The sequence below is a fragment of the Pimephales promelas genome, chromosome 11, assembly GCF_988280905.1.
Source record: "Pimephales promelas chromosome 11, fPimPro1.hap1.1, whole genome shotgun sequence".
NCBI classification, from domain to species: Eukaryota; Metazoa; Chordata; class Actinopteri; order Cypriniformes; family Leuciscidae; genus Pimephales; species Pimephales promelas.
The window spans coordinates 24,642,895-24,669,629 of record NC_142779.1 but is presented as its reverse complement, the minus strand read 5'-3'; the positions used below and the strand labels follow the sequence as shown (position 1 = coordinate 24,669,629).

The following is a 26,735-nucleotide window of genomic DNA, read 5'->3' as shown; positions in this document are numbered from 1 at the left end:
AGATTCTAACGTAAAGGCAAGGAAAACATAGCTGTAGTGCATGAATACCACATGTTGTAAAGGGCCGGTCACAGCTTGGCTTTAAGCCTGTTAGTAATCTCACCAATCACGAGCAACCGGGGCCATGTGCATCTTTACACCTTAGCGCACGGTGAATAGAGTTCAAGGCAAAGAGTCAAACCCGAGACAGTGTAATGAAAACATCTCCCATGTCATGTGATACATATGTGGTGTCTCAGTTTTAATAGACTTTGGTAACTTGGGTCGATATTTTCCAGAAGGGCGCATTAGATCAGACGAACAGATCGAAAAATGATAAACATTGTCCAAGACTTTGAAACAATGCGCCTCTCCAGCATTCGAAGGGGGAACGTAAACATGGAATCCTTTGTTTGATGTTAGCGACTGGTCCTGGGGATATGTGGACCGGAGAAACCACTCAAAGCACCCAAAAGCAGGCCTGTTTTGTATAAGGGTGTTGTGACGGATTAGTGAAGATACTGAAAGCATATCCATGACTTGTCTGACCGGCCATTTTAACCACTAATAGAACGAAAAACTTGAAAGAGGTTGGAGGAATGAGACCCGAATGTCCGACTTGGGAATGTTTTTTTGCTTGTGCACTAACACATTGGAAATTCTCGGAATAATGGAGTTGACGTTTAATAGTGTCAAAAACATTTTCATTTAATTAAACCACCCGTCTATCACCGATAAAAAGCCAAAAAGACATCACCGTGCCACTGGACGGGGAAAGCAAAAGCAATGCATTTAGAGAATAGGTTTAAGACCAGCTGCTTTGTGTTTCATGGCATTTACAGAGATTACTTGTTCGATTTTGTGGTGGTTTCGGTTTGATGGATAAGACACGATGTGATGACATTTTGAATGTAGCCCAAAACTCTGTCATCTCCAGGCCAACGAGGGTCAGAAATTGGCTTTGGAACCAGATAACATCAGTCTACTTTTCAAATATGTCCTGGTTGCAGACTTGAAAGCCTGAAACCCAACTAAACATTAAGAGAAGAACATCCAAGTGCAATTTCAGACATGCATATTTGAGGACGGAGCTTTAATCTAATTATGCAATTACAAATCAATGATAAACTGCCGTGTTGGGGAATTACTACAGCCAACTAACTTACTGCCAAGCAAAAAGATGCAATGATCATAACATCTCTATCAATTTAGTGCTCATTTTAGTGATTCAATTAATCGTTTTAGTGATCATTTAATCATTCAAGCTTGTTGTTAGCAAAAATATTTAGCTAAATGATTCTGGACTAAATGTTTTTGACTTTGAATTATGACATTTCAGTTGTGTTTAGCATACATTTATCTGTTCAGTTTAATGTTGTCACATAAATTGAGATCCTCAGTTATTGTGCCAGATACTGCTCTTATTCTAATCTGTATATCTACCTCATATATATATATATATATATACACACACACACACACATATTATATAAACACAAACTTTTATTAGATTCGATTAATATGACAGCACTAATATAAACATATATTACGTTGTGTATATACACACACTATAAAAATGAATATGCTTTATCTAATCAATAAAACATAAACAATATTATTAATTAAATTGAACAATTTAGAATTGAGTAATACTTAATCAAAATATTCCTTAAAAGTTAACCATTAAAAATGAGTAATGTTTACAACAAAAAATGAAATAACAGACAGACGTCAAAGATTAATTAAGAACTCTTTATTTTAAATTGCCAACATTGAAGACACCTGATGTTAACAAGCAGAATCACTGAAGGAGAAAACCGTCATTTTAAAACAAACCTAAAACAAACACTGATCACCATAATGGTGACTTAAATGTATGTTGTTGTTTTTTTTGGTTTGTTTTACTCATTTTAAGGAATTCATTTGACTAATTATTACTCAATTCTATTGTTAAATTGAATTAATAATATTGCTTGTAATCTGTTGCCACAATTTTTTTTATTAGATAAAGCGCATTCATTTTTACAGTGCACTTTTTTTAAAGAGATGAATAATTCATTTAATAATCACATTAATTAATTTACAGTAAAGACATTTTTAAGTTGCAAAAGATTTTTTTTTTTTAAATCCTATTCTTTTGACCTTTCTATGGAAGTAAAATAATGCCAAATGTTTTTGAAACAAAAAGCCTGTTGAATTGCACAACTTAGAAAACAAATGCATTGCATTAACCTTGCTTGTATTTTAATGCATTGTACCTTAATGCATGCAAATACCTTTCTGTTCATCAAAGAGTCCTGGAAAAAAAGTATTATGGTTTCTAAAAAAATATTAACTAGCACAATTTTTTTCGACAATGATAATAAGAAAAGTTTATTGTGCACCAAATCAACTGCATTTTAAGATATATTGAAATATTACTATTGTGAAATATCATCGCAATTTAACTTCTCTGTTTTTATTGCATTTTTGATCTAATAAATGCAGTTTTGGTGACCATTACACTTATCTCAAAACATTAAGAAATCTCACCGACCCCATCAATTTGGACGGTGGGTTATTTAAAAAGATGTGTTACCATTAAAAAGCTCCCATGTTTTTGTTGACTGTATTTCAAATTATGAGTAACAAATTTCAAAGTAGCTTCCCCAAAACTGTTTTGTGTGCAAAAGCGTCTGTCCTGGAGGAATCCTGAAGCCAGGGGCCTGTACTAGCACTGTAACTGAGCTGAGACACGGTGATCTGTAGAGAGTAAACCTACACTGCTGGTGAAAAGCTGGCAGGTCCCGCTCACATCATTCTGGGGTAATAGATAATCATCAAAGGGAACGATGGCACTTTTTATCTGGCCCGGGTACAGACCTTCCTATTGTCCCGTGCTTCTCCTCCCCTCACCTGCCTGAGCCTCTGGTGTCTTTCAGCGCCTCTCGCACTGTAGAAAGAGACTCAGCACACTTGACAATTGATACTTGTTAAATTTTATGGGCTCTCACTCTGAAAGAGTGGCTGTCTGGACTCAGTAATTTATGTGTTTGAGAACGAGCAGGTATAAGCCTTAAAATCCTCACTATGGCCGTGTACTCGCATGACGGGAGTCTCGGATAATGCTACAGGTCCATTTACGCACATTGTTACAGTATGTATTCGACTTTAGTTTTATATGCTATACAGTTCTGTTCTAAAATCCATCTAGCCACCTAACTAGACTGAGGCGTCATAAGCATGTTCCCGACACCAAGTCAATATTAACATTACACCGATTTATAAAACGTTGCTTCTGGAGTCCAATTTTACATTGGGGAGTCGAGTGGCATCCCACCACAGTGCCAATACTGTTGATTGTATAAAATTGAATTACAGTGGTTTCATGCTCTCTGCATCCATTATTACACCACATAAAACACTGTTTTATGGCACCGTTTATCTCTAATTGAATAGAATCTGTATTAAATGTGGTCTGGGTCATATTTTCGTAGTTTTGTTGGTTCTCAAGGACACACGTACCATTCAAATGTTGAGTCAGTAAGACCAAAATAACAAGCAGCGCAACCATCAAATCAGCATATTAGAATGATTTCTGAAGGATCATGTGACACTGAAGACATATATAAATATATATAATATATAGACTATATACGTATATAAATATATATATATATTAGGGCTGTGCAAAAATTAATTGCGATTAATCGCATCCAAAATAAAAGTCTGTGTTTACATCATATATTTTTGTGTGCTGTACATAATTATTTTGTATATATAAATACCTATGCATGCATGTATATATTTAAGAATTATTTGCTCTTAAATTCTGTATATATATATAAATGCATAATCTATATTAAATAAATATAAATATTTTCTATATGAATAACACATTTTCTTAAATATATACATGCATGTGTGTGTATTTATATATACAAAATAATTATATACAGCACACACAAATATATTATGTACACACAGACTATTATTTTGGATGCGATTAATCGCAATTAATTTTTGCACAGCCCTAATATATATATATATATATATATATATATATATATATGACCTGCATATAAATATATATATATATATATATATATATATATTTATATGTTTATATATATATATATATATATATATATATATATGCAGTGCATCCAATGAAAACTGTTTTTTTTTTTTTTTTTTTTATCAAATAAATGAACCGCTGGTGAGCATGAGACTTATTCTTTCAAAAACATAAAAAATCGGAACTTTTTAATGGCATCGCATAAATATGAAATCTTTTTTTAAGGATATCAAGGCGGATTACAAAAAAACGTTGCTGCCTTACATTTTTAAGTACAATCATTTTGGATGATTAAGTCATTTCAACTTAAAGGAGTAATTCACTTTTGAAAAAAAACTTTTGCTGATAATTTACTCAACCCCATGTCATTCAAGATGTCCATGTCTTTCTTTCTTCAGTCGAAAAGAAATTAAGGTTTTTGATGAAAACATTCCAGCATTTTCCTTCATATAATGGACTTCAATGGGAACCAAACGGTTCAAGGTCCAAAGTGCAAACTGCAAACTGTTCAAAGGGCTTTAAACGATTCCAGTCGATGAATAAGGGTCTTATCAAGCGAAACGATCGCTCATTTAATAAATAAATAACAAAGTTTAAGTTTTATACGCTCAAATGCTCGCCTTGCTCTGTTCTGTGACGCACGTTTGTGACTCCTGTTTGAACTCGTTCATCAAAACGACCGAATCTTTTTCTGAGTCATTTTGTTCATTCAACGAATGAATTTGTTAATTATTGAACGAATTTGTTATTTATTTATTAAATGAGCGATCGTTTCGCTTGATAAAACCCTTATTCATCGTCTGGAATCGTTTAAAGCCCTTTAAACAGTTTGCAGTTTGCACTGAAAGTGTCTTTTGGACCTTGAACCGTTTGGTTCACATGGAAGTCCATTATATGGAGAAAAATCCTGGAATGTTTTCATCAAAAACCTTAATTTCTTTCGACTGAAGAAAGAATGACATGGACATCTTGGATGACATGGGGGTGAGTAAATTATCAGAAAAAGTTTTTTTTTTTTTTTTTAAAAAGTGAACTACTCTTTTAAATTACATTAACTTAAAAAGTTGAATTGAACCTACTTGTGAAAGCTGGTGCAGTGAGCATAGATGCGGAGTTTGTCTCGGATCACCCGTCCAGGTCGGGGTTTCCTCTGGAGTCCTGCGACGTGCACCCCGAGCACCCTGGGGCCCACCAGATGTTTAAAGAGCAGAGATAACCAGTAATCCTAAAATACCAACACACAAAACACATGTTACAAGATAAAAAGCATCACTGAGGCATTTTTTTTTTTACTGGAACTTGGCCATGTCAACACGCATGTTAGGTCAAGCCGTTCTGCCATAGAGTCGTGTTAGCGTGGTGCACCTTGGCACAAGAAAACGATTCATGCAAGATGATTCTGGTTCAAATACACTGGACAGATGAGGCATTACTTCGCCAGCAGACATGAATTCATTCCAATGAATTCCAGCATCCTTCCATCTTTCAAGAGCTTTCATTTTAGAATTGTTATAGAGAAAGCTGTAGAAAACTGAATTTGAAAAGTGAAAAAAAGATTGAATTTTAGGCGTAACGCAAGTTTCTCATATCTGCCTTCACTTTAGCTAGAACGACTCTTCTCTTTTTTTTCAAAGATAAAAAAACACACACATGTGCTTCAGTCTTTTATTGAGTGAGACATTTTCTTGGATGATCGAATGGAGAAATAGAAGCATCGTTTTTCTTTGCAAGCCTTTCCTGTTAAAACTGAAAAACATTCTAGATCATATAGAATAAAATGGCATATAGAACTGAGAGATAGACACTAAATATTTTTTTAGTCACCTGGGGGAACCTAGCTGCTTTATATCTTGCATAAATTGTCAACTATTGAGATTATCACTAAATGTGTTACCCACGAACCAAACACTAAAATATGTGTGTGTGTTCGTGGATCGTGCTCATAACAGCAAATCAGTTCTTGTAAAATGTTATCATGGTCTAAAAGTCAGTATTTTACACAATATTAGCACATTTAACCTACTATGATCTGATAAAATCATAATCACCTCACGTTTAATGCGACTAAAATTGAATAAAATACATTAACTGGGCAACTTTAACCAGAGAACTGCTTTCTATGTGATTGCATACCTTTTTATTGCATGGAAAAAAGTGACGGCTACCTGAATTTCACATGCACGACTACAATTGGTCTCTCCTAATACCTCTCATCAGTTCCTAGATTCAACACCTAATTGAACTGGTTCAAAGCAGCATGTGTGCATCAGGAAGTTCCCATGCAATCCTGCATATGGCAGCATTTAAAGGCTTCTTTTCCAGGGAAACTAACTTAATTTGCTCCGGCAGTGTACATTGTGCAGCATCTGCTATAGGCAGTGGGAAAAAAGAGGACTCAGGGATGGGTGGGTCTCTTTCCACTGCAATAAAAAAATAAAATAAAGTTTTAGAAACTTAAAAAAATTAATCTCAAATACTGTTAAAGAAGGATGATTGCAATCGACTTTGATAGTCAAACTTTTAAAATGGTCAAATTCAGTTTAATTCGATCGATGTCAATCCACAATCTGACTTGTGATTCAGCCTGGAATGAAACTACTGTGTTTAAACCACACTCATTGGCCAGAGGAGAACTGGTCCTCCGACTAAACCTGGCTTCTCCCAAGGTTTTTTCCCCCTCCATTTCTGTCACCTATGGACACTGAACTGATTTTAGTGGACTAATGATTGTTTATTGTCATTTTAGAGCTGCTTTACAGCCAAATTAAACTCTTTTAGTGTCATTGAATAATTATTTTCCTGCTAATTAGAGTAAAGCTGCTTTAAAACAATCTGTATTATATAAACCAAGGTGACTTGACTTTAAAGTGCAAACGTCGACATCTTAAAGGGATAGTTGCGGCACTTGCGCAGACAGAAGCGCCCTTGCCCTCAGATCACTTGGACGTGGCTGTGGTAACAAGAGGTAAAAACGATATAAATCCTGTTCGTTTTCTCACACAAACTGCTCGTTTCGTGTCTTAGGCCATCAATGTGTACTTACATTTACGAGTCATTAAATCATGTTTAATTTGGACTTCTCTCTTTGAGGCCGACCCCATATACCTTCATTATATGACTGACAGACAAGAACGGTTTGACCTAAAAATATCAAAATTGAAAATACTGTGGAAACAAAGACACCTACATCTTGGATGCCCTTGAGGTGAGCTAAAACATATCAAAAATTAATTTCAAAGTGAACTATCCCCTTAAGGTCCAGATATACTCACGCCGTAGTTCTTTCTTGTTCTTCATATAGGAGTAAAACGAAGTTCGAAATATGTGAGCAGCGATTTACTGTTAACGAAGATCTAACTCCGCCCACACTGCTGAGAGCGGCACTTTGATGAATATGTGTGCCGAGTGCTTTCCTCTCAAAGACAAAATATACGTGGATATGTTTGCACAAGCTCTACGGCACTCGATTAAAGTCATGTCACCATTATATATACAATAAATAGCTTAAAACCAAGTAGCCTTACCATATAAAACATGAAAAATGTGCCGTTGTCTCGTTTCCTCAGAAGTACAACTTAATTTACTACTATAAAGCAGCTCTCCAGTGTGCTCATGTTCATGTCTGACCAAATGAACCAGAAAATCCAAGCCAAGGCTCCACGGGTCCAGTATTTTTAGGCTATCAAAAGGTTACACATGTGCACTATAGGCAGTCAACACCATAATTACAAACCTCAAGAGTGGCCACCTCACAAACCATGAATATCCTAACTGTGTGTTGGCAGATAATACCAGCATTTCTCAGCCCATCCAGTAAAATTGAGAAAGTGCAGCGGCTATAATGACTCAATAACATAAAAACCACTTTAATAATAAATAAATGAAAGTCAAACCACTAAAGACCTGAGAGATTAAATCATATGACCAACTAATACCAAGAGGATATAAGCAAATACTATGTCCTGTAATGACACACTGACACATATTAACTTAACGTGAGAGTCTGCAACAAAAACTAAGCGATTTTAACCACATAATAAACAACAGGGAGCAATATGAACCTACACGTACAATATAGTTAAAGGTGAAGTATGCAATTTTCACACCACTAACCACAGACACTGAACTGAATTACAAAAATAACTGTATGGGTACATTTTCTGGAGCAAATGTGAGTGGTGCTTGCCAGTGCAAACCATTATGCCAGGATGCTGGAGTTTCCCAAGCCCACCCCAATGCACCCTCTCTTCAATACTCTACACAATAATATTATTATTCATATCCATATCAGCATTAACAAAACTGGACTATTTGCTTTTTACCAAACTCTATTGTATATTCCCACAACACGTGATATACAAGACGTGTATCATGGGATGATTTAAAGCTTGATGCTGGTCGCTATATTCATTACCAGTATACAGACGAAAATTTCCGAAAGACATTTTTCTACATTTCTCCTTTTTTTATGGTCCTAAAAAGAAAGAAAACAACACTGAGGTTAACAAATAATGACTTTTAGGGTTAACTATCCCTTTAATATCTTAAAGGAGTAATAAATATATGGGAATTAATGACAGAAGACATTATTGTTCTTCTTGTGAAATCTCCAGGAATGATGTATAAAAGGTTCCAATTAGAATCCAATCAAAAAGTGTTCTACGGGGTGAAAAAAACACACACACACAAAAAAACAACAGGAAACGGTGAGAGAGAAGGGGAAAAGAGCAGCAAAGCAAGAAGAGGGGATGATATCTTCAGCTGAGGTGTGAAGAGAAAGAAACGGAGACATGAGTCAGTGAGCGATTAAAGAGAAAAGGTTGGACAGTAAATTTTCCACGCAGGCCGACAGGTTTGGGGCTGTTGCGAATTCTCACTGTGGGGCGTCTGGCAGTTCCCACAGACATCCAGCTATGTTTAAAGCATAGCGATCCCAGCAGGGGGCGATTGGTCCTTGGAATAACTAGAGATATTAAACTAAAAGCAGAAAAAAACGAAAGAAAAAAGATGACCGATTGGAAAGGAGTGTCTTGACGAAAGTGCATTTTATGGAAAGATGCTCGTTCTGGCCTGTCCTGGAAGAACACGTTTCCTGCTGAGATTCTGGACCAGAAATCTAACATTCCCACAGGCCCTTTAGTGAAGCGTTTTATAATGAAGAATTTCTAGCATTGCTGTACTTTTCTTTTTCCAAAAATGTCCTCATTATGTCTTCCTTTGGTTTCACTGCTTGCACGGGAACATATGCTGGGCAGGTCGACAGGTCATGGCTGTCCACCGCTGGTGGGCTGTAAAAGAACTGAGGGCCACGAGCAGATAATGTATCTATCAGCATCTGGAGTCGGTGAGGATCGCAGGAACAGTAGGAACGTGAAGGTAAGCTGCACGTGAAGGTAAAATCAGTGGGACTGGGTGGAAGATGATTAAAGATGGTTATATTTATCTATGTGAAAACATTGTTAGAGAAGGATACTGGCAAAAAGATTATTTATTTATATTTCATTTGTAGTCACTGCATATGCATTAATATTACATTTCTAGTTGATGACTGACTATACATTCTTTACATTTGGTACCCAGAGGAGAAAATAATAATAATGCAAATTTTGTAAAAAGTTAACCTATTAGTTTACCTCTAAATTATTTTCATATATTCCTATGACAAACGAAACCTGGACGATTTATATATTTATAGTAATTTATTTTTTATTTTATTTATTTAATGTCAGCTGCCTTTCCAAATAAAACAAAAATTAATATTTTCAAAATGTATATTATTTAGTATGATTGATATACAATTATAGTTTATTAATATTTTGAATTAGATTTTATTTTTTATATTTTCTGTTTTCATTTTAGTTGAAGTTTTAGTCATTTATATATAGTTTTTATTTTATTTTAGTACTTCGACTTGAAACAAAAATGGGAAATGTTGCCATGGCAACTAGCTGAAATAAAATAAGTTTTCGTAAATTTTTATTTTAATTAATGATTTTTTTTTTTTTACGGCTTTAGTTTTAGTTAGCGAGATTACCACACATAATGCATTATCTGTTGTAGTAAAATACTGTTATTCTTTTATTTTTGTTTATTTAAAATAAAATAAAGTGAAATTTAGTTTTGAATCAGATTTCATAATATTAGTCGTACCCAGTGTTGGGTAAGTTACTCTAAAAAAGTAATTAATTCCCAACTACACCTTCAATGGTGTAATTCGATTCCTCTAATTCGACTCTCTAAAAATGATTACTATTACTATTACTAATTACTTTCTAAATCTCACATCAACCTAGACCAGTGGAACAACACAAGGATAGACATGAAACTGCTCTTTAAATTAATTCAAATAAATATCATAAAATTGCATAAATTATTATTGAACTGACCAAAGGGAGATACAGTTTTAAACAAGATATCAAATGTTTATGTTAAACCCACTATTGAATATAATTGTTTTATCAAGGTCATTCAGTTACAGTAATAAATTACTTAGTCGCTAATGCATCACACCCAACTCCGTTCGTACCAAAAACTGTATGTCTCCTATACAGCCTCCTATAGTCGGGGCCTTTCCTACAGGTTCTCAAATCAAACTAAAACTGAACCGAAGTCTTCAGTTCGTCCCGTCTCCAGGGGTCTGACCTGCGGACACTGAAAGAGTGAGGTCTCCATAATTCAGGATGAAGTTGGCAGCGGTCTGGAGGGTGGGGCTACAGTACCTGTGGAGTGCCCTCGTCTCGGGTTGCAGTGCTGTCAGCATCTGGCTGTTCCACAGATGTAGAGGGGGTGGGAGACAGGTGACACTGTCTCGGGCTTGAATTTCAGTGCAGTTCGCCTCAGCTGCCTAGTATTCAACACCACTAAACACCTTTCATCTTGGCTAATAGGTCCCACGGGAAAAGCCGCAAGGTGCCTGGGCCACATGCTAAAGACTGCATGTCTAAGGACCATTTTCAGACACTTCATGTGGAAAAAACTACGCAGGTCATTTTTACGTAAGGCTTTTAGGCGGTTTTACAATACGGTAACGAGCATACCGCAAAGATCACTGCGTATGGTGTTAATTTGAGTAACCTTTATTGCGTGTGGTATATGACTTGAATCAGTCTGCAGGTTATGTCTGACTGTCAAACAACTTTAGCTTTATTGGGACAGGACTAGTTTTTCCAAAGAAATTCATGTTTCACAGACGTAATTTTGCGATTTTTAAGCCCGTCCGAATCTGCCAAGTCAGTGTTTTTCTCACTCAACATCCAAGGCAAATTAGTAGCTGTTTTTCGGCAAACTCAACGGTCCTCCGAGAAATCTAATCCTGTCCGAATGCGAATGTCTGTGATTGCTAATCTCGTCGTGTTTTTTGACCTACCTGAGCTACCGTTTACGCACCAATCTTCAATATGCTATAATTTTGTTTAAATTTGGATGGTATCCAACAAAAACATATACATATACAATCAATAAATAGAGCCAGATAGCATAAAGACTGCTCATTTTAAAGGTTCTCTAAGCGATGTGGGGCCAAAACATTTTTTGTCACATACATCAAACGTCTCCTCACTATCGGCTAGCTGCCTGTCCCCTAAACACACTGTAAAAAAACGCGGTCTCTGTAGACACCACAGGCTCCACAAACGGCAACAAAAACAATCATATCTCACCCGGACCACGAAACCTAACAAACAGTGTTCCAGCCAATCACTGGCAAGAAGTATTTAAGGGTGGGTCTGGAGGGGTTAGTGCGCGTGCACATGAAGGGGGGGTGTGTGTGTGAAGGAGATAGAAGCATCAGAGGGAAGTTTGAAAAATGGCCGACACACGACCAAATAGACGTCGTTCTGAAGAACAAATTAAAAAGAAGAAGGAGTCGGATAAAGAACGTGCGAAGTTCCGAATTTACATCGGTAGCAAAGCTTTTGAACGATGGCGAGAACTCCGGCGGCAGAAGGACTTCCAGTCCGACGTCAGGTTGCTCTGTATTTGCTGGACAGGTGGGTAACGTTAAATTGTTTTTTTTTCTTCTAAATTGACGCTTTATGTTCGCCAAACCCACACAAGGATATAATTAGCTAGAAATGCACGTTCACAATTATTACAGGAAGCACGGAAGGGAGGGGGAGGAGATGAGATGCGGAGGAGGGAGGGTCTAGCTAGCCTCCGATTTGTTTGAAAATATTCCGAACGTCAACACCCAGGATCGCTCAGAGAACCTTTAAGACAGGCCACATGCTTTTTTCACTGGTCAATTTTGAGATTTTGGGATATTTGTCTTCAATATCTCTCTCTAACAGCTCTCTCTCTTTCTCTCTTGTACAATGCTGTCGGATGCAAATATGGACAATTCCTTTTTATCAGCAACCAATCGTGAAAGTAAAAGGGTGAATTTAACTCTAAATGCACAATCTCATTGGCTGATGCCAATTTCTGACAACGTGATTCTCAAAATGACTTTTCTCTCATGCTCCAAGTCCAAAATCTCCACGTATATTCAGGATAACAAAAATAGACATCCATGAATCCTCTGTAATTTTTTCCCCATCTAATATGTGAACACAATGAGAAAATAATTTTGATCCTGGCTTTATCCAAGACTAAGAAAACTTGTAATACATTTTATGTAGGTAATCAACTGGGAAAGTTTCATGGTGATATCTGCTAGTTAAAAATTTTACCCAATTCACCTGTAGTGTCTCGCCTTAATATCAGTGTCAGGTTAGAGCGAGATTTCTCTGCTCACTTAGTCCAGTTTATTATAAATAGCCACTGCTATAAACTTGAGAAGAATAAGGTTTTTATAATAAATAAATAAATATATTAACAAATAATAAATGAAAAGACACATATGCCATACGTGATGTACGCAAGAAAAACACATGACCTTCAGTAACACCTAGAAAACACACACTCCCATCTCTGTAATAAACACGGAGATGTTAGTCCAGTCCGAATCGGTACATGAAATCACAGACGTTGAGTGATAGGAATTGTAACTCAGACGTTTTTGTTTTGTTGTTGTTTTTAAACTAGTCCAGTTCGATTAGGGCTTTTGACTGATATTGATTTGGTTTCTGTGTATGTGTTAAAACTTACAGGTAAAGGGTTGAAGTTCTGGTCGACGAGGTGATTGTATCCGTAATCAAAGAAAGAATGTCGGAGTACAACATCAATCCCATGAGCTGCAGCGATGCCAAGAGTGTTGAGCCATCTAAAGCAAAAACAGAGTTCAAGCTAAATTGCGGTTTAAATATCTAACACAGTCTCATCCCAAAAAGTCATATAACTGACGTTTTGGGACGTATTTTGACCATACGTCAATATCCGCCTTTTTAGGGCCCCCTTAAACGTCGGTAGATGGCGATCCCGGGCCGTCATACAACTGACGCTTTACCTTTAACGTCAGTTAGGTGACGGGTTAGGTTTAGGTATGGGGTAAAGTTAGGATCCCATAACCTCATCTACCGACGTTTAAGGGGGCCCTAAAAAGGCGAATATTGACGTATGGTCAAAAGACGTCCCAAAACGTCAGTTATATGACGTCTTGGGATGAGACCGGGTTGAAATATCATAACATTGGGAATGCACCTGGCAAAATACATGACATTTATAAGGTACATTAAAGGTATTTTTGGGTGCGTAGATTCAGTTTACAAAACACGAGAAACAAAAGGAGGAATCAGCGCACCAAACAAATTCAGAGTCAATGTCCACTGAAAAGCAGTGTTTTACTAACACTAGTCAACATTAGTCAATGGCATATACATTTCAATGCACTAACTGGAGACACAATTGGCACACTGTAAAAAAAAATATTGATGGTTTAACTTAAAAAAGTAAGTAACCTGGTTGCCTTAAAATTTTAAGTTCATTGAACTGGAAAAAGTGAGTTAATACAATGAAGGAGAATGATTTAATCACCAGAAACTCAAAATTATATGTTATCTGAACTAAATAAATTATTTAAGTTGATTTGACAAAAGAAAAAATGTAGTGATTACTACACTGTAAAAAAAAATATTGTTGGTTTAACTTAAAGTAAGTAACCTGGGTTGCCTTAAAATTTTAAGTTGATTGAACTGGAAAAAGTGAAAAATACAATGAAGGAAATTAATTTAACCATCAGAAACTCAAAATAATAAGTTATATCAACTAAATAAATTATTATAAAGTTGATTTGACAAAAGAAAATATGTTGTGATAACAAATCTTGAAAATATTTTTTTTTTACACTGCAGAATATTAGTTAATTAACCCTTAAACGCATTCCTCGAGTCTTTATCGACCCGGGACGTTATTCACTACCCTCCCCCTCATTCATTTTCCAAAGTTAGACATCAACCTTCTTAGTATTCCACAATCTATTCATTCTAAGTAATATAACAAGAAAAATAGATATAAAAGTAAATCCATTTTATATAAAAATAAAACATTCTTTGCGTGTAGGGTCGCTCACGACCCGATGTATGTAAGTATACAATAAAATATTAGTGTCCCAATCGCTTATTGGGGGATCTGGTGAAGTAGCTGTCAGTCATATTTCTTATATTGATATTAAGGAATATATTTGAGATTGTGAATATGAGTCAGATGCTGAATGTAGAGGGAAATGAGCTCTGTAAATGACAGAGATGATGGTATAAAACATCTGCTCAAACTGAACCCTTCCGAGCTCCAAAAGGTAACAAAATATGCTTTCATTTCATTGTTTTGTAGTTGATATTAAAGGTTTTGGTTGTGAGGGTGAAAAGGCGCATTTGGAGCGTGTGCACTATTTATTTTTCAAGCACTCCATTGTAAGCGCATCGTCCGCACGGACACAAAAATTGGGCTGTGCGCGGATGTCCACTGACTGATGAAGAAAATTATGTCACATGGACAGTGTGTGGACCAGTGCGGAGCGCAGACAGCCAAAATATACTTAGAGCCCCTATAGCCAATGTGCTTTACTTACAGAAAACCAGCAGCAAATGTGTCGGACAAATTATTGGTGCCCCCTGCCCAAGCCGGACCAACTCCACCCAGCCACACACTCTTCTCAGGAGCATGAGTTTTAACAATCTGAAAGAAACAGACAAATCTTTATCAGATGAGATGAATTATCAATAGTTAAGTGATGGACGGTTGTTCAGGTTTGATTCTTTCAGTCAACTATTCACTATAGTCCGCTTAAATAAGATAAGACCATCTCACTGATATTTACAATGACCAACCAGATTTATTTATATATACAATATTTATATATGAACGTTACACATGTATTCTGAGATATTACATTTCTTATTAAATTTAGATTTCGATTTCAAATAAATGCAGAATTCATCAAAGAAACCTGAAGTAGCACTGCTTCCACAAAAAATTTAAGCAGCAACTCACAGTTATGTTCAGTTTTTCTTATGGTCTTTTTACACGACGTTCAACTTTTTATGCGTTTTGGCTATTCGTTTCCATGACAACAGCGTCTTGGGTGCTTGAAAACGGGTTTTAAAATGGTCTCCAGGTAAACAACAAAAACGCGAATCTCTGATGACGATGACATCATGCACATGTGTCATGCATATTACGTGTTCAGTCTATAGAGTTTCATCGAAATCTAATGGCCTGGCAGCAGAATATAGTTTTTTTGTCTTTTTTTCGTGGATCCTTGTGAATGGTTTTGACAATGGTGTCGTCTGTGCGCGGAAAACTCAAAGAAAAAACTTCCCAGTTTTAAGCATATCGTTGTTGTGTAAAGGCACCTTAAGTTGTAGCCTCACGTTCATTCTTGGTCCTCTCACATTCACATTTACTGTGAGTTGCTACCTTCTGTTTAAGGAGTAGTTCACTTTATAAAAAAAACAAACTTTTGCTGATAATTTACTCACCCCCATGTCATCCAAGATGTCCTCTTTCTTTCTTCAGTCGAAAAGAAATTAAAGTTTTTGATGAAAACATTCCAACATTTTTCTCCATATAATGGACTTCAATGGGAACCAAACAGTTCAAGGTCCAAAAGATTCTTTCAGTGCAAACTGCAAACTGTTCAAAGGGCCTTAAATGATTCCAGACGATGAGATAAGCGAAACGATCGCTCATTTAAAAAAATAAATAACAAAGTTTATGGTAACACTTTATTTTGATAGTCCACTTTAGACATTCTACTAACTATAAGTAACTTTTCAACTACATGTTAACTAACTGTCATCAGAGTATTAGTAGACTGTCAGCTTAATATCGGCTAACACTTTTTTTTGTTGGTCCCCCAACAGACATTCAGCTGACTATAAGTAACTTGGCGACTACAAGTAAACTTATTCTCCTAACCCAAAGTCTAACACCTAACCATAACCTAACAGTCTACTGACAGTCTACTATAATATACTAATACTCTAATAACAGTTAGTTGACATGTAGTTGAAAAATTACTCATAATTAGTAGAACGTCTAAAGTGACTATCAAAATAAACTGCAACCAAGTTTATTTATTCAGTACAGAGCAAGGCGAGCATTTGAGCTTATAAAACTTAAACTTTGTTATTTTTTTATTAAATGAGCGATCGTTTCGCTTGATAAGACCCTTATTCATTGTCTGGAATCGTTTAAAGCCCTTTGAACAGTTTGCAGTTTGCACTGAAAGTGTCTTTTGGACCTTGAACCGTTTGGTTCCCACTGAAGTCCATTATATGGAGAAAAATGTTGGAATATTTTCATCAAAAACCTTAATTTCTTGTCGACTGAAGAAAGAAAGACATGGACATCTTGGATGACATGGGGGTGAGTAAATTATCAGCAAAGGTTTTTTTTAAAAGTGAACTACTTGTGGATATTTTATATTAAACCCATGTTCGAACCTCCTCCTCCTTCATCTGTTTACCTGCTGCAAGCACCCGTGATATTTTCAACAACAATATTCATAAGATATGTTTATTGTCAGTGTTGTAGTCGAGACCACCTCACTCGAGTCCGAGTCGAGACCGAGACCAGAGAGAGTCGAGTCCGAGTCAAGACCGAGTCCATAGAGAGTCGAGTCCGAGTCGAGTCCGAGACCAGAGACGGTCGAGTCCGAGTCGAGACCGAGACCAGTGAGGGTTGATTACCTAATTTACTTTTATTTACTTAGAGAAATCCTTTTTTTTTTTTACTGAATTTACTTAGAGTTTAAAAAATATGATCAGTTTAGGGTAAAAAGGCCACATAGTAGGTGGTGTTAAAAGTAATTTTATTACAATCAATCTGTTTGTCAATTGTCAATCAATTTAAAGAAATATTTTATTAACATACATTAATAATCATGAAAAATATTTTGAATTGAACTCGAGTGGACTCGGGAATAAGTCCGAGTCCTAAAAAAAAAAAATGTTCGAGTACGAGTCAATTCCGAGTCCAAATGCACACGAGTCCATGACAAGACCAAGACCATTAAAATATGGTCTCGAGACCGAGTCCGAGACGAGTCCGAGTCTCGAGTACTACAACACTGTTTATTGTACACCAAATCAGCATATTAGAATGATTTCTGAAGACTCGTAGCCTGACGTCGACGTACTCAAATTCTAGTCAGAATGTGACTCTGATACTACTCCATTGGGTTGTGATTATGATGCGTGTTTCAACCGAATCAGGAAAGAAAATGCCTCAGCACTCAAATGGATTGACAAATACCTTGACAGCAGTTCTCTGTTCCTCTTTTAAAATGAATGCTTAGTCTACATCTTCTATAACAGACGCGATGGCGGAATCTACACTACATCTAAATTCTCCAGCGGCAGCCATTCTTTGTTGAAAACTAAATCAACCCAAGCGCTCTTTGGTGACATGGATGATTACGTTACTGTTGATCGTCTGTCCATCATCTTATAAAGCCCGCTCTGACAATTTGATTGGCCCGAACAGCTCTGGTTCTGGCATACTTGCTCCACAACGAATCAAGTCCAGACTGAACTTCCCATCCTCAAAGTTGTGGGCGGGGCAAAGTTTGGCTGGCATCCACGCTAGAAGACTCGAGTAATGGCTGCAGAAAATTAGTTTTAAAATAGTACTAATATTTCACAATATTACCGTTTTCACAGTAATAAGAGAGTGACCGTGCATAAAGAGACATTTATCAAAAACAAATTATTTCATTTACACAATTAATTTAATACAATTGTACTACTGAAATATAATAAGAAATGTTGTGAAAGTGGTTTTTCCCCCGTGCAGCTGACTGATAAAAACCAGCATCTTGACTCCAGTTTGTGTGCTCAATTTAAATCAGACTGTCCATAAACAGTCCACGGCCATGATTTGAGATCAGATCCCAACTCTGCAGCATAATACACAACCGACTGCCGTCCAGCTGCAGGGTCAGAGTCTGGTTATAATAGAACACATGTTGGGTATTAGGCATATTCCATAATAAGCCAAAGAAAAGCTCTCCTCATTCTCTCCACTTGTGATTCAGACACACTGTGAACCTCGGGACCTGCTGTAGCGAGTGACAGCCAGAGAATCAACTCTAAACCATAAATCATATTTCAAAATAAATCCGTTAACTGTTACAAACAGCAGGAGGGTACATATGCCGCCAAACACCTGCAGATCCACTAAAGAAAACAGAAAGATGTGAATTCCATCTTTTATTACTTACTTTACGTTAACAGACCGTTGGACCAGTTAAGTTTAAAAGTGGAATAAGCACTTGTTCATCTGACATCACACATGCAATGGGCACTAATCACGATCCCACTGGGGGTTTGGTAGTGAACAAAACTTTGGCGTCTTTTGTTTGATAACTGTGAGGAAGGTCAGTTTTCCCCTCATTCACTTTCAGGGGAACACTGGACCAGATGTGTGGGTTCGAGATGCATAAAACAGGAGAGCTATGTATTTATAGATTGGGCCTCCTGAGGGAAGTCTTAAATGTTGTGAAACCTGGTACTGCTTATTAGAGCAAAAGGGGACCGTTCCCAGAGCAGCTGGGACATCATGAGTCTGAGGGGGAACTTGTAAATTGTAAACTCAATCAAAAGCTTTCCTTCCTTACTGTGCCCTGACCCACGCTCCCTTAACACTAGGCCACCTATCAGACCGACGACAGCTTGTTTGGATGGTGCAGCTGAGGATAAACCCGGGACCCTTGAGATAAACACAGTTAATGAGCACTGGAGGGACTTTCAACAACAACAACCTCAACGCATACAGGATATTAGTACATCTCTGACCTGCTTCACATTCAAAAACAAAAGATATCTCGGCTGGCTGTCTTAAATCAAACTACTGTAAATTTTACCTTTAACACCTTGGTAATCTGCTCAGACAGGGTGTCCAGAAGTCTCGTCTTCATAAAGTCTTCCACTTTGGTCACCCGCCTGTCAATGTAGTAACTGCAAAAAAAAAAAAAAAGAAAAGAAAAAAAGATATAAATATCCCTTGCTCAAAAGGTTGTGAAAGTATGTTTTAATATTGTTTGAAAGAAGTCTCATATGCTCAAAAAGGCTGCATTAATAAAAAAAAAACTACACATTTCTTTGTTTATACATGCATATACAGAGTCATGTGAAAAAGAAAGTACACCCTTTTGAATTCTATGGTTTTACATATCAGGACAACAGCTGAACAACCACACTTGACATATTACACAGTGTCATTATAGTGCTGTCAAACGATTAAAATATTTAATCGCGATTAATCGCATTAATGTCATAGTTAAAGGGTTAATTCACCCAAAAATGAAAATTCTGTCAGTATTTACTCACCCTCAGGTTGTTCCAACCCCGTAAGACCTTCGTTCATCTTCGGAACACAAATTAAGATATTTTTGATGAAATCTGAGAGCTGGATCACTCCTGCATATTAGTCCATAGGCTACTTGAGGAATTGAAACTTGCCGGCCTCGAAAAGTTATTAAAGACATCGTTAAATTGACTTCAGTGGCTCAATCTTAACTTTATCAAATGACGAGAACACTTTTTGTGCGCAAAAAAACAAAACAAAATAACAACTTTATTTCAACTATTCATTTACTTCTCTCTCTCTGCCTCGAGTCAGGTTACTAGTTTAACAGCGTAAGCTTCTGTTGTTGTACGTCACACGCATCACACACATGACCAGCGTCGGCCAATAGTAAGCCTATGTGTGATGTAGCTCTACGCTATCACACTACTTTAACTGACTAGAGGCCCAAAGAGAAGGAAGTGAATAGTTGAAATAAAGTCGTTATTTATATTTGTTTTTGCGCACAAAAAGTGTTCTCATTGCTTGATAAAGTTAAGATTGAGGCACTGTAGTCACTTGGACTAATTTAACGATGTCTTTAATAACTTTTCGAGGCCGGCAAGTTTCAATTCCTCAAGAAGCCTATGGACTAGTATGCAGGAGTGATCCAGCTCTCAGATTTCATCAAAAAATATCTTAATTTGTGTTCCGAAGATGAACGAAGGTCTTACGGGGTTGGAACAACATGAGGGTGAGTAAATACCGACAGAATTTTCATTTTTGGGTGAACTAACCCTTTAACTCGTGATTGATCGCAATTATTCGCATATTTTTATCTATTCTAAATGTCTCATGATTTCTTTTTGTCCCATTATTTTTTATCAACATGAAAAAGTGGATGGGCTTGCTTTGTGCAAATGTTTTTATTTTTATTGACAACAACATTGACATACTGTGTTCAAATTCACACTAGAATTCTCACTTGGAGCAAATAATCTCTCACACAAACACTGTCCATCAATAAAAGAGTGAAAGAAATACTGACGAGGTCCTGATATTGACGAGGGGGCGGAGAATTCTTGTGCTGCACATTTTAAAAGTAAACTTTCCATTCAGAATCTTATTAGCATCCATTTCGGCATATCGCGCTCATCATCCACTCAAAACGTAACGTTAACCAACTATATGGCCCAAATGAGTGTGTGCGGCATGCCTGTTTTGTTTACGGTCTAGCTCCGCTTGCGCTTTGGTCGACGAAGCAACAAAACGTCCTCACGTGGCGCAAGCCAATGAAATGAATGGGTTTCATAGCGCAGCACGCACATACTGCGTCCTGTTGCAGAAGCATGTGAAAGAAAACTACAAAGTTTGAAAAAAGCCAAAAAGACTGTTAATAGTGCGATAAAAAAATTGACGCCGTTAAAATGGGTTTGCGTTAACGCCGTTAATAACGCGTATAACCGACAACCCTACATTTTTTATTTCACAAAAATAAATCCAAAATGGAGAAGCCAGGTGCGACAAACGTACACCCTATTGTCACGGGAGGATTACAAAAAGTGGAGGGAGGACTCAAGTGCAGAAAAGGATGATTTATTTACAAAAAAAAAAAAAAAACACAAAGCAAAAACCCACAAGGGGGAAAACACCATAAATGGGACATGAAACAAAACTGAACTCGAAGAACAAACACTTACTCTGAACACGACGACCATAACTGGGAAACATATGACAACGATCCGACAAGGACTGCAAACAAGAGGAGACTTAAAAAGGGAACAAATCAAGAGGGAACAGGTGGAAGAACTCAAACACTAATCAGGTAACAAGGGGGAGGGATCAAACAATAACGAGAGCACATGCTCCAACATAACAAAGACACCCAAGTGTAATACAAGACAGGACAGACACGTGACACCTATGATTCAATTGCTTGTAGAACCACCTTTAGCAGAATAACTTGAAGTAATCGTTTTCTATATGATTTTACCAGTATCTCGCATTGTTGGGGAGGAATTCTGGACCACTTTTCTTTACAACGTTGCTTCAGTGCATTGCACCTCCTGATGTGGTTTGAGCGATCGAATTCGGTCTTGCTATCCGATCACAGAAAACGCATGAAGTGACCAGGTGTCATCTTTATCTTTAAATGATAACCCAATCTCTCTCAACACAAGACTGCCTTGGCACACATAATACAAATGGCTGAGGGCGGAAATATACTAATAAATGACAGGCCGTCAGTGGTTGTGGGCGGAGAATGAGCAATATGACATCATATTGCACAGAAAATCCAAAAGGCTTGATTATTGAGAGTGTTTAGATTTTTTTGAGGATAAAAAAAAGGAGTGAATGGATTGTAGGGTGGTTGTGTCCACACACTGCAAAGACACATTTATATGCAAACACCATGTAAAAGTGAATTTTGCATCCAATGACCCCACAAACTGGTTTACTACATTTCTAACTAACAAATATTTAAATGTAAAATTAATAACAAAATATTTTCCCTTGAAAAAAAGCTTGAGACTTGAATAACATCAAATAAAAACAAAGAAACAAACACCAAAATGGCAAAGCGATCAATCAGCTGTTGATGATTCCAGTACAATATGAAATAACACAATCCACATTTTCCCACTCCAGTGAGCAGTTCAAATATGAATTAAAAGCATTAAAATAGCTAACAGATTTAGCCCATGAATTATATTAAGATGTAAAAGACAGCGACAACAAGACTCGGAGCTCTTTCTGGTCAAAGAGCCGAGTGAGTGAGTGAAAAAGAGAGAGAGAGGAGTTCGGGATGAAGTAGCTGTGGGCCGGCCATCTGGAGAAAGGTGTGGAAAGAGGGCCTCAATGAACTGCACCATTGTCAAGCAATACGTCCTACTATCTTGACGTATCTGAAGGAATAGTGGTTCTCTGTGGACACGGACCTTCAAAATATATAGTCTCTCTGGGATTAAAGCTGTACAACTCTAGAGGCCACAAATCTTCATTATCTTTGGATCTCGAACAGCAACGAGAAACTCTCAACCTCCCTAGTATCATATTTAGCTAATGTGTCTCCATTTGATGTTTTAGATTCTACTTGTAAGGTATTAGCCGCCTCTAAACAAACAGACTTCTGAATTTAGCATTCAAAGTAGGGGAGACGTCTGAAAGATGAGTTAAAGAAAAAATGCATCTGTCTAATGGAAAACAGGAACTCCTAATGTAACAGATAAAGATTATATTAGTAGAAGGTTTTATTGCTCAGAGGCTTTTCTTTCAGGTCAGGAGGACGCTTAATTGAATTCTTATGGGTCTTTTTTCATATCAACTTTGCTTCGGATGTTTCTCCTAAAAAAAAAGAAATGAAACCATAATAAATTAAATGAATAGAATGAATTAAAAAAGCCAGGACAGATTGGAAATATTAAAAATAGATAATTCCACCCCTACAAGAGCTGTTCATATAACTTGATTAATTATTCCAGGAATTAGGGGTGGGCGATATGACCAAAATCTTATTTCACAATATTAGTAAATTAATGGAGTAGTTCACTTTAAAAAAAAAAAAAAAAACTTTTGCTGCTAATTTACCCACCCCATGTCATCCAAGATGTCCATGTCTTTCTTTCTTCAGTCGAAAAGAAATTAAGGTTTTTGATGAAAACATTCCAGGATTTTTCTCCATATATTGGACTTCAATGAAGACAGTTTCAGTGCAAACTTCAAACTGTTCAAAGGGCTTTAAACGATTCCAGACGATGAATAAGGGTCTTATCCTTATTCTAAATGATCATTTAATTTTTTAATTAAGATTCATACATGCTAGTGGTTTTCATTATTACGGGAGCTTCCAGTTTGGTATATTAGGCTGTTGTCACTTTAAGATCGACTGCGCGGATCCAATATACTATTTCACATTCACTTAAGACATAAACGACTGTTTTTATTTGTATTTAACCGTTCAAGCTCAATTATGCACCACAAAACCCCTCTAATTTTAGAACTTTTTTCCCATGTGCGCGATTCTCTCAGAGCACGCGCATATAACGAAACGCATTCTCTTTCGCTGCTCATTGCAGTTTTGTGATGGCACATCACCGGAATGTGAGCGCCACTGCGATAGAGACAAGTCCAAAATCTCAACTGGTTGAAACATTTCCACTCGTAAATCGGGTCTACAGTACCTGTATATTGTCCACCCCTAGCTGGAATCATCTCTTACTATAAAATTATAATTACGCATCATTGCGTATAGTTACGCATCTAACGTGTGAGCACATATCAGTCCCTCCAGAAAAACGCGATTATGCGATCGCTGAATTCAATGCAAAATCAGCCAAAGTCCGCATATTTGTGCGGGGGCCGCATTTTTTCAAATAAACAGGAACTCCTAATGTAACAGATAAAGATTATATTAGTAGAAGGTTTTATTGCTCAGGCTTTTCTTTCAGGTCAGGAGGACGCTTAATTGAATTCTTATGGGTCTTTTTTCATATCAACTTTGCTTCGGATGTTTCTCCTAAAAAAAAAAGAAATGAAACCATAATAAATTAAATGAATAGAATGAATTAAAAAAGCCAGGACAGATTGGAAATATTAAAAATAGATAATTCCACCCCTACAAGAGCTGTTCATATAACTTGATTAATTATTCCAGGAATTAGGGGTGGGCGATATGACCAAAATCTTATTTCACAATATTAGTAAATTAATGGAGTAGTTCACTTTAAAAAAAAAAAAAAAAACTTTTGCTGCTAATTTACCCACCCCATGTCATCCAAGATGTCCATGTCTTTCTTTCTTCAGTCGAAAAGAAATTAAGGTTTTTGATGAAAACATTCCAGGATTTTTCTCCATATAATGGACTTCAATGAAGACAGTTTCAGTGCAAACTTCAAACTGTTCAAAGGGCTTTAAACGATTCCAGACGATGAATAAGGGTCTTATCAAGCGAAACGATTGCTCATTTATTAAATAAATAACAAAGTTTAAGTTTTGTAAGCTCAAATGCTCGCCTTGCTTTGTTCTGTGACGCATGTTTGTGACTCTCCTGTTCGAACTCGTTCATCAAAATAAACAAATCTTTTTCCGAGTCAATTCGTTCCAACCAAATGACTCAAAAAAAGATTTGTTCATTTTGATGAGCGAGTTTGAACAGGAGAGTCATGAACACACATCACAGAACAGAGCATTTGAGCTTATACAACTTAAACTTTGTTATTTATTTTTAATATGAGCGATCGTTTCGCTAGATAAGACCCTTATTCATCGTCTGGAATCGTTTAAAGTTTGCACTGAAAGTGTCTTTTGGACCTTTAACCGTTTGGTTCCCACTGAAGTGAATTATATGGAGAAAAATCCTGGAATGTTTTCATCAAAAACCTTAATTTCTTTTCGACTGAAGAAAGAAAGATATGCACATCTTGGATGACATTGGGGTTAGTAAATTATCAGCAAAAGTTTTTTTTTTTTTTTAAAGTGAACTACTTTAATTTCGTGATAACAACATATATATATATATATATATATATATATATATATATATATATATATATATTACAATATTTTTTAGCTTTAAATAGATTTTTATGATATCAAAATTGTTGATACTATTGAAACTTCATAATTCTTGTCAACAATTTCAATATCACAAAAAACTAATACTATAGCCTAAGTAAAAAAAAGCTTACTGTAGACAAGTATATAGTAAAACTACAAAAAGAACAAAGACACAAATGAAAAATAAACCTACCTGAAACACAAAGCACAAAAAATTTGAAAAACTACATAAATGGCAATCAAATGCATTAAAAAAAACACTGCATAGTCTTCACAGAGTTACAAAAACTAGAAAAGTGATTCAGTCAAGAGCAGTGAGACATTAGGGCTGTGTCCGAAATCGCACTCTACTCATACATGTCAGTCACGTGACTAACATGGATGCCTGGCGGGCAACAAACGGGTATTTTTAACGTAGTAGTTCCAGGTCTTTCTAGTAGCTATCAAGTCTGTTAGCAAGCTAGCTGCATAACTATGGACTAGGATTAACTCCAAGGTGAAGGTAGTTAAATTGTGAAGGTAGCTAAAAGTTTTTTTTTTTTTTTTTGATAATCGAGCTGTAATAATTCCTCCGTAAATAATCTAGCTCTATGTTCTTATTGGAAACCATAGATATCACAAACCTCAAAACAACCTATCACACACTTTTATTGTTGTTAGCAAAATATGACAGCTGCGTTTACATTGCCACCAGCGAGAGCGTCAAAGTGCCCAGAACTCATTCTTTTTTCATTTTTTTGTGGCGGCGGTGTGAACGAACAGTTAACCTCATAACACAAACAGCTGACTCATCCAACCAGCTGGTGGCGATGATTGGCAAAACTACAGGTTAACTTAAAGACACGATTAATTACATGATCATACACCCATTGCATTCAAACAAATGTTGAAATTACCTTGAGTGATGGAATGATCACTGCACAGACGTGTAACGTTATACTGTGAAGGCTATCTCATCTGGTTAGTGCCACCAATCGAACAACAACAATCTGGTGTGTCATTTACACCTCAAAACACCAACTTTTGTATAGAAAACTGGTGACGTCCTGGCAAGATCCTTGACTAGTTTACTGGGTTTCGTTGCTGGAGAACAGCATTCTTGCCTGCCAGCCAGTACTTGTGACGTCACGTGCAAAGAATGAATACCCTTAAATATGGAACTATTTGAGGGGAGAGCCATTTGTAGTGGTGTCCGAAACCATAGTGGACATTATTGAGTGCACTCATTTAATCCCATAATGCCCCGCAATAATGAGTGTACAAATGATGTACACTCAATGGTAGAGAATACCAATAATGCATTGTGAGAGTCACGCGCTAAACGACTTCCCGTGTCTCGCCAGAAGATGGTGCCCGCCATCCATTTATTTTCTGGTCCAATGTGGGTACAGCATAATATCATAAAGGTATAAATTCTTTTCTAAATGATCATTTAATTGTTTAATTAAGATTCATACATGCTGGTGGTTTTCATTATTAC

General features: G+C 36.6%; 1 protein-coding gene across 2 annotated transcripts in view; it reads right to left on the bottom strand.

Annotated features, from left to right (window-relative positions):
• The window catches only part of hpse2 (heparanase 2), a 123,134-nt gene that overhangs the window by 24,655 nt on the left and 71,744 nt on the right, over window positions 1-26,735 (bottom strand). For both annotated transcript variants that reach the window (XM_039657146.2, XM_089117206.1), the window contains exons 7-10: window positions 19,278-19,371; window positions 14,982-15,088; window positions 13,124-13,238; window positions 5,116-5,261 (exon numbers count right to left, since the gene is read on the bottom strand). In XM_039657146.2, the coding sequence (XP_039513080.1) occupies window positions 5,116-5,261; window positions 13,124-13,238; window positions 14,982-15,088; window positions 19,278-19,371 (462 nt within the window). The remainder of the gene's footprint in view (window positions 1-5,115; window positions 5,262-13,123; window positions 13,239-14,981; window positions 15,089-19,277; window positions 19,372-26,735) is intronic.